Below are 8,173 nucleotides of genomic sequence, written 5' to 3'. Positions count from 1 at the left end.
TCGGTGGCACTTAGTTCTGCGAAAGAGGGAATCGCGGTCGAAGATGTTGCACGACGGAAGGAGGAAGAAACGCAGGCGCGCCGAGCCGCTCGCCTCCAGTGTGGTCATTACGCCCACGAGATGCTGTCTAGCGCCGGCTTTCGGACGCACTGTATTGGCGCTCTCGTTACGGTAGGACGGATACAACCCCTCTACTACGATCACTCGGTCATCATCGTGTGCAAACCGATTGACATGTTTATATGGCACGGCAAGCGGCCGAAGATTACGGAAGAGGTCGTGACGAACGAGTTCGCGGCAATGCTTGTGGGATTGGGTGGACTCACTCTGAAGCAGCGGGGCATCCAAGAGGAACTCTGCGATGACAGGGCGCTCATCGAGAATTACAAGGCGTACATGGACAGGTGTGGCGACCCCAAGGACAAGGAGAATTTTGACAAGACGGCGATGTTTGTTGGGGTGAAGCTCAAGCTGAAGTTGGGTGAAGATGATAAGAAGGTTGAGGTCACCCTTGGCCGAGTTCTTTCACGCCAGCCTGGGATCGTCGGTCGGAATACTTGCGTTGTCGGTGCGACATCGGAGCACGATGAGTGGAAGGGTAAAGAACTGGTCGTCAAGGTCAGTTGGCCTGCTACCAGTCGAAAATCGGAGACAGAGTTTGTCATTACAGCCAGAGAGAAGGCGCGATCCATGCCGGAAGGGAAAAGGCCAGATTGGGCCTTAGACCATTTGCCCGACATTCTCCTTTCTCAAGACTTTAATCATGGCGCGGATTCTACTCAGGCGAATCTCGTGGCCTTCTTTGCAAAAGCTATGTTCGCAGAGGCGGAAAAGTTCGAGTATGAAAAACGCATCTGTCGAATTACAGTCCAGGAGAGGCTGTATCCTCTTGAAGAACTGCGGACGGTTCAAGAATATGCTCAGGTCTTTTTTGATATTTTGCAGAGTGTGTACTGTTTTTTTGTGTGTTCCTGGTGTTTTCTGATGGTTGGCATAGTTCACAAATGGCTGTATGATCACCCAGGAATCCTCCACCGTGACATCAGTCCCGGGAATATCATGTGGCGCCGCACTGTCGACGGTCATTTACGCGGGGTCCTCAATGACTTTGACTTGTCCGCCTACCGACATGAGACTGGCCCTTCATCGCGTCAGCGCACCGGTACTCTACCCTACATGGCGTTCGAACTCCTCATCAACGACGAAAATGGTCATCCACCAAAGCATCTCTATCGACACGATGTAGAGTCCATCTTCTACGTCATTCTCCTCCTCTGTTGTCGTTACGAGGTTGTGGCTAACCAAGATCTTGACGGACGCCCGATCCTGGAACGCACGCATGTCCATTCCCCATTCGACAGCTGGTATAAACTTGATCGTGATGGTTTGAAGAAGGAGAAGGCCTTTTTTTTTACGGGACATGACTCATTCTCTCCTGTGGTAAACAGTGGCTTCACTGACTTTCAGCCCTGGATAAATTGCATTCGCCAGCAGTTCCTGCAGGGGTTCGATGGGAAGAACCATCATAAGGTGTACAAGGACCGTGGACCCACGGGGTCCTTTGATGACGAAACTCTGCAGGCCTGTGTTTCTTACTCAGCCATCGTCGAGATCTGTAATGAATTCGCTGGTTCGGCTCTCATAGTACACAATGACCAGCTCCAAGAGGGTGCCTAGTACTAGATCATAGATCATAGTCCTCACACTTTCTTGTAGCCTTTTTTGCAGCCAAATAAATGTGTTCTCTTCTCACTTCGATCACTGGCTAGCAAGCTGAATTTTCCGAGAAAATCATAGTGTCTAAAGACGTGTGTCTCCTGCCGTGAATTATTTTTCTCATAATCGAACTCGATAGACATCCTGAACCAACCAGTGCCATTAGGCACGACGTGCTTCTACAAACTCTTCAAACAACATAATCACGATTCACCATTGGCCGTTCTGAGCTTGTATCACCCTGGCTGTCTTCAATGTGACCGCCGAACTTCATAATATTACCATCATTCAAAATACATGCGTGTACGGTAATCTTTGATTGGACGATATGTAACAGTACCATCAACTGGTCCAGGCGTTTGTGGTTCAATGTCTACAGAAAGCATCCATATCGAAAACAGCGATAGGGTCAGTTGAGAAGATCACAGAGGTCGCGACATTGTGTTGGGATGCCGATCTGAGGACACGGAAGCCGTACATAGAATTGGTGTTAGGAAGACAGACCCTGAACAGCCATTCTTCGGCGCTGTCCTTGAACTCATGTAGCGAAGCCTTCCTCTCTGCCATTTCCTTCTCCCGTTGTTCCTCCGCCTCCCGGCAGGCTTGTTCCATCTGGCGTACGATTTCTTCTTGGGTCCGGGAGTCTTCGTTGCTTCTATATTTACCTTCGAGCTTTTCTTCTGCGCCAAACTCGGGATTATTCAGTTTTTCTTGAATCTCTTTCAAGGATAGAGACCTACCTCCGATCTTGGCTACCCTCGTCAGGCTCCTCTTCATCCTCTTCTCCACCGTCTTCAGCATGTTGGGTGCCTTCACCGGACCCTTCGTGCTCAACCTCATCTGAGGGTTCGTCGCTTGTCTCTGGCCATCCTCTGAAGACCCGTAGCGAGGACGAGGGGGGATGTTGTTGGAATTACCTTGAATTTGCAGACGCAGATGAATCTCTGCGAGGGTAGTAAGTCCATTGATGCAGCATGCATCGTCTAGGTGAGCCCACTGCTCATTTTGATCATCAGGCATACCGTTCAGTGTCGCTCGTATGAAATGGAATGTAAAGACTAACGTCATTTTTTTGATTGGGGTACGGCGAGGAGAGATTTTCCGGAGAGCTTTCGCGAACCATCCAGGTAGACGTTTATTGAGTGCCCAATCTTTGACATAGAAGGATAGCTCGAGGAGTTCACATTATGAAAGTCGGATGTTTAGATGTTCCTCATTCATGCGGGTCCTCTTGTTGTCTAGCTGGGGCATGAGATGTATTCGGAAGCGAGAATGTACTGTGGATTCACCGTTATATAAGAGGTCCTCGCTCAAGTGTAGCTCAGACACAGAGTCTCTGACCTGCGGGGTTTCTAGAAAAGTCTGGATCCGGCTCCAAACGAGTCCGTCACAAGTAGCAGTGAGGATGGCGAGTCTTTTTATGGTCCCCAGTGTTAGGATACGGCACTTCGAAGTTGTTAACATGTCCATAAAGATGCTCTTTGATATCGAGACCAACTTCAAGACTAATTGCTTGGTTCCTAGATCAAGATCTTTCTGGAGTTGAGGAAGCTTGCATTGAGAATCTTGAAAGTCAACCAGAAGAGGTTCTTGAGCTTCGTCGTAATAGAGTTCGCGACGATCCTCAATGTCGACGAGACGCATACTAGATAGGCGAAAGCAGGCAGGGAGCTTCACAGAGGTGAGAATGGTCTGTAAGCCTCGGAAACTAAGTCTGATATCTTCCAGACGAATGTCGGTAAGGTTGGTGCAGCCGGAAAACGCAGCAAAAAAGGCGTCTCGCCTGGGGAGGATGTGAAGATGGACACCTTGCAATCCGACGAGCGTCAGGTTGTTCATATGCTCTAGGATTAAAGCGAGGCCGCGTGACAATGAGACGCTGGTGTCAGGTGTGTAGGCGGTATCTGTGACGAAACATTTGACTAGTGGTATCAGACCTTGGTTCGATTTGAAAAGACGGCGGAGCTCAGAGACTCTCCAGGCTGGAGTTTCTTCAGACAATTGAGTGATACAGATGACTCGGAAGAAATGCCCTTTTGCTCGTATGCTTGCTTTCCGAGAGGTTAGACATAGACTACACAAGGTTGGCACACGATCATAGTTGTGGAAGTGCGATACCTCATCAGTAATATTATCAATGAGCTCCAGGGGCAGCACCTGAGTACCCTAAAAGTATTTTGTAAGTATATAATAGGCCACACGAATGAACGCGCATAGTGTCTTACCGGCGCAGCTAGTCATAGCAGGGCAGGGAAACAAAAACAGTACGTATGAAATGACAGCAAGTAGAAAGTAGGCCCTCCGGTAAGTGAGTTTCAACTATTGCTGCAATATGTGACGCTTATATAGGGAAAAAGTGTACCTGATTTCCTCACATGGATGGACATTAATGCCAGGGTGAACTTGAGGAATACTGTTACCACGGTACGCGTTGGGAGTTGGACAATCACATTAGAGTGAAAATTGCCGAACGGTGGATACAGAGTGAGGTAGCTAGGCAACATTTCTATAGGAAGGATAATAGTAAGTGCTAAGCAGCATGTGCAGTGGGTGCGGTAATTAATTGAAGTAGGGTTGATAATTGTCTTGGTCCGACTTTTGGCCCGGGGACCGGTATCCTCTGGACCATCATCTAGCGCTATTGTCTTGCCTTCATTCGCCTTTACTTTTTCCACTGCCCTTTCCTCTCAAATGTTGCTCTTCACTATCCCATTCTTATTGAAGTTACAGCCGGTTGCTGGGAAATTTCCCCTTTACGTCGAACTCAAAATCTAGTTTGGGGACGACCCTCCGCTATTTTCCCACTGTCTCATTTTTCTCTGCATGGTCGCAGTCGTATGTCCCTCGAAAATACAGAGTTGATCTTCGATATCTGGCCCACAAATGGATGAGAAGAGCACAAGTCATCGGTAACGGTTACTGCCAGGCGCAGATTTCCTTCGACATCCGTCAGCTGCCTAACCTTGGACGGGACTTCTTACAGAACAAGGCATCCTCTTGTCATCCAGACCATCATGATTCACCGTTTTCTGAAAGCCACAAAGGCGAATTCAAGATTTTTTCGCTTCCTGAACCCGACAGCAAGAAATGCGAAGCGTTGGATGGACGAAATGAAAAGTATGTCCTGCCTGTTTTCATTTATCTCTCATATTTACCTGTTCTGTTTAAAGACACGCCAACCCTAGGTAGAGACGCCCTCTTCGTGACATCTCTTAATGTCGGGAAGCTCATACACTGTTTACAGAGGAAATACGCAAGAAGGCGATGGACATTGGAAATGATTGACAATGATATCAAAGGTGCGTATCTGTCTTTGCCATGGACTTGAGCCCGTCTGATTAACCGTTTCCGTATCGTAGCGTTGGCCCCAGTTTCCGATGAGAACGACCCTGGTGATCCTCTTCCAGACGACGACGTCAGGACCCACGTACAGATCGGCGACTCGCAATGTCTGCTGACAAGCCATCTCAAGCGACGACAGGACCACATCACAGGTTTTCCCCATCGATCCGCCGACCGATTTCATCTTTTCAATGGCAAATGCGGCGGGCGAAGAGAGGAGCAAGCAACAACTGAAGTATTCACAAGAGCTTGTGGGTTCTGTCTTTGAGCGCACGTCTGAAGAGATCAAGGACACGTTCATGAGCCTTCGTAATAGGCATCTGCATGATGGAAGTGGTGCACTCATGGGCGTGGCTAGAACGAATGGTATGGCCTCGATAATGACTTGAGGGATGTTCCCAGTAGGTCGTCGACCGTTGATAACCGGCCCTGATGTATGCTGCCAACAATAGAAAATGTACAATTTCTGTCCATGTTGACTTCGGACAACGAAAGTGGGTTCTTCACCGTCCTTGTATATACGTGACTGAAGCCGATGTTATTCAGTGGGGCTTTTTTCAGTACTGTTGATAATTCTCCGTCACAAGGTGGAAGGACGCAGTATTGTCGCCTGAGGTGGTACCAATAGCGAGGCACATTTGGCAGGCATCCGTAGAGAATAACGCGGAAAGTATTCGAAGTAAGACGGAAAACTGAAGTAAACCGCGAAGAAGGCAGGGAGAGGCGAAAGGTCACTATCACGTGTATCACGTGATAGTCGCATAAATGTGACCGTTCTGGTCAGCCATTTGTCCAGTCTTTCGACTCTTCTTGATTGGTCTCTAACCCTTACGATCTCCAGGCTGCAGCTCCGTACGGAAGACGAAAGGAATACAAAGGCGCTTGGTTACTTTAAGTGTCCCTTTGTGTAACCAAGGTATTCGGATCCTTATCGTTGGTCTTAATGTGGTAAACCATCGTTGCTCTGTCCTTTGCGGTCTCTATAAGAGAAGCCTTTTCTTGATGAAGGCTCTTCATCCCCATCCTTCTCAGCTCGTCTCATATATATACGGCGACAATTCGAAACTCCCAGCAGAGTATCTCTACAAAATCGTTGATACTGTCGCAGAGCAGAACAATGCCTATTCTACCGTCATCGCCATCACCAAAACATCCCCTACTGGCCAGCGAGTATATCTATGAAACAATCGACCTCCCTATCAAAGAGACAACTACGATCACTCAGTTGAGCAAGATTCACGCTGCAAATCCCACGTTGTTGGCAGAATATCCTAAAACGTTAAACATTTTCAGCAATTTGGCTGGAAGCAAACTGCTTGACTCGCCCTTCCTCGATATAATCATTTCCTATATGCAGAATCTTCGCACGATATCATTGATAGACTGCAATGTGGAGGGAAAACCCTTCATCGACGTGTTCGCTACTCTGTCAATAGGAAACATCCCCCACAGGAGTCCCAGTGACTATAACGGGGGACTGGAACATCCACCACCGACTTTGGGCACACGGTACCATACGAAACTGTAGAACTTTGACCAGAGAGATCGTCCAATGGCTCGAAGAAAAGGGATATACGATACACAACAAGAAGGGAAAGATCACATTTATGCCGCACTCTGTAACACGGGGTAAAGCTTCAGTAATCGATCTAACATGGTCTAATGAGCAGGCGAGAAGAGAGGAAGTGATCAAAGAGTGGGCCATAGACTACAGCAAGTCATATGGCTCAGACCATTTCCCTATCGTCTGGACGGTAGACCCAGAGCTGATAGAGATCGAGAACATTACAGCAACATGCTTCAATTACAAGGCAGCAAAACCAGAGGAATTCAAGGAAGAATACCTAACCCAAATAGCTAAGTACCATGACACTGTCAAACGAATTGCTGATACTTCAAGAATACCATCTACAGAGGAATTAGACAATGCAGCAAATGCGATAATGGACGCAATGGAAGCAGCGGCAGAGGAGACAATACCCCGCAGAAAACCGAGCCCCAAGGCACGACCATGGTGGAACCCCCAACTAGACGAAGTGGCAGATAACATATCCCGGCTACGCCAGGAACAAGCCAGGTATGAGCTGGACAACGGCATACGAGATCGACGAATCAAAAGAAGGATCACCAAAGCCCGAAACTACTTCAAGCGACTAGTAAGATTCTACAAAGGAAAATGGGCAATAGAAACGGTAGAAGAAGTGAATACCAGAGACATGTGGGGCCTCAGAAACTGGTCAAAAGGGGTACGTAACTATCCTAGCCCCCCAATCTCTCGCAGCGCTGGCACCACTCCAGCAGTAACCACCGAAGACAAGGCACGAGCACTCAGAGAGGAGCTATTCCAACCCCCACCCCCAATACCAGACAACGAGAGACCAAACCTAACAGACCCAACACCAGACGACTTGCCATTCGAACACGTCACTTGGACAGAAGTTGATGAAGCCATCAGAGGAGCCAGCATGAAAACGGCACCTGGATTCAGCCAGATGAGCTACCTAGCAATAAAATGGGCATGGGATGTTGGGAGTGAGGATATACTCCTCCTAATACACCAATGCCTAGCAGTGGGATACCACCCTAAACGATGGCGTCGGGCAGTTGTAGTGGCATTACGCAAACCGAACAAACCAGACTACTCTAACCCCAGAGCATATCGCCTTATAGCGCTACTGGAATGCCTTGGGAAAATATTGGAAAAGGTAGTCGCAAGAAGGCTCACGTTCATTGCAGGAAAGGAAGGACTGATCCCCGACCAGCAATTTGGAGGGCGCTCGAACTACTCTGCAAATGACGCAATACTATCCTTCATCAACGATGTGCAGGCAGCATGGAACCATGGGATGGCGACGTCAGCATTGACATTCGACATAAAAGGATACTTCGATTTTGTCAACCACAACCGACTTCTAGCAGAGATGAGGCGAAAACGGGTCCCCCTCCAATACGTCAAGTGGACAGCAAGCTTCCTATCAAACAGAGAAGCCGCAGTATGTCTGGACGGGGAAAGAGGAGAGATGGCACCAGTAGAAAATGGAATTCCCCAAGGATCACCGGTATCGCCCATACTCGCATCGTTCTACTCTGCTGATCTCATTGAACAGTTCCAACG

General features: G+C 48.3%; 5 protein-coding genes across 5 annotated transcripts; 2 read left to right on the top strand and 3 right to left on the bottom strand.

Moving 5' to 3' along the window:
- Nucleotides 1-480: 480 nt before the first annotated feature.
- On the top strand, nucleotides 481-1,332 carry BT62DRAFT_844081 (uncharacterized protein; the record flags this gene model as incomplete). The annotated part of the gene is made up of 2 exons (XM_043182451.1): nucleotides 481-946; nucleotides 998-1,332. Coding segments are annotated over 2 exons (801 nt in total), but the record flags the coding sequence as incomplete, so codon positions are not given.
- A 706-nt stretch (nucleotides 1,333-2,038) lies between these two features.
- BT62DRAFT_930982 (uncharacterized protein) lies at nucleotides 2,039-2,679 on the bottom strand. Its single transcript, XM_043186044.1, has 2 exons — nucleotides 2,457-2,679; nucleotides 2,039-2,406 (listed from the first exon to the last, which is right to left on the bottom strand). The coding sequence occupies exon 2, from the start codon at nucleotides 2,281-2,283 to the stop codon at nucleotides 2,083-2,085; it is 201 nt and encodes a 66-aa protein (XP_043040643.1). The 5' UTR covers nucleotides 2,284-2,406; nucleotides 2,457-2,679; the 3' UTR covers nucleotides 2,039-2,082.
- Nucleotides 2,607-3,810, bottom strand: BT62DRAFT_63483 (uncharacterized protein). Its single transcript, XM_043181708.1, has 3 exons — nucleotides 3,006-3,810; nucleotides 2,780-2,954; nucleotides 2,607-2,712 (listed from the first exon to the last, which is right to left on the bottom strand). Exons 1-2 carry the CDS (start codon nucleotides 3,553-3,555, stop codon nucleotides 2,902-2,904), a joined length of 603 nt encoding a protein of 200 aa, XP_043040642.1. The 5' UTR covers nucleotides 3,556-3,810; the 3' UTR covers nucleotides 2,607-2,712; nucleotides 2,780-2,901.
- Nucleotides 3,811-3,964: 154 nt separating this feature from the next.
- BT62DRAFT_930981 (uncharacterized protein) lies at nucleotides 3,965-4,232 on the bottom strand. The gene has a single exon (XM_043186043.1). The coding sequence runs from the start codon at nucleotides 4,218-4,220 to the stop codon at nucleotides 4,032-4,034; it is 189 nt and encodes a 62-aa protein (XP_043040641.1). The 5' UTR covers nucleotides 4,221-4,232; the 3' UTR covers nucleotides 3,965-4,031.
- Nucleotides 4,233-4,804: 572 nt separating this feature from the next.
- On the top strand, nucleotides 4,805-5,834 carry BT62DRAFT_930979 (uncharacterized protein). The gene is given in 7 exon segments (XM_043186042.1): nucleotides 4,805-4,833; nucleotides 4,887-5,015; nucleotides 5,076-5,143; nucleotides 5,211-5,318; nucleotides 5,417-5,491; nucleotides 5,511-5,552; nucleotides 5,605-5,834. 5 exon segments carry the CDS (start codon nucleotides 4,827-4,829, stop codon nucleotides 5,489-5,491), a joined length of 387 nt encoding a protein of 128 aa, XP_043040640.1. The 5' UTR covers nucleotides 4,805-4,826; the 3' UTR covers nucleotides 5,511-5,552; nucleotides 5,605-5,834.
- The last annotated feature ends 2,339 nt before the right edge of the window (nucleotides 5,835-8,173 follow it).

The sequence above is a fragment of the Guyanagaster necrorhizus genome (assembly GCF_019112545.1).
Source record: "Guyanagaster necrorhizus MCA 3950 unplaced genomic scaffold BT62scaffold_10, whole genome shotgun sequence".
NCBI classification, from domain to species: domain Eukaryota; kingdom Fungi; phylum Basidiomycota; class Agaricomycetes; order Agaricales; family Physalacriaceae; genus Guyanagaster; species Guyanagaster necrorhizus.
The sequence above is the reverse complement of the archived record's forward strand: the minus strand, read 5'-3'. Positions and strand labels throughout refer to the sequence as shown.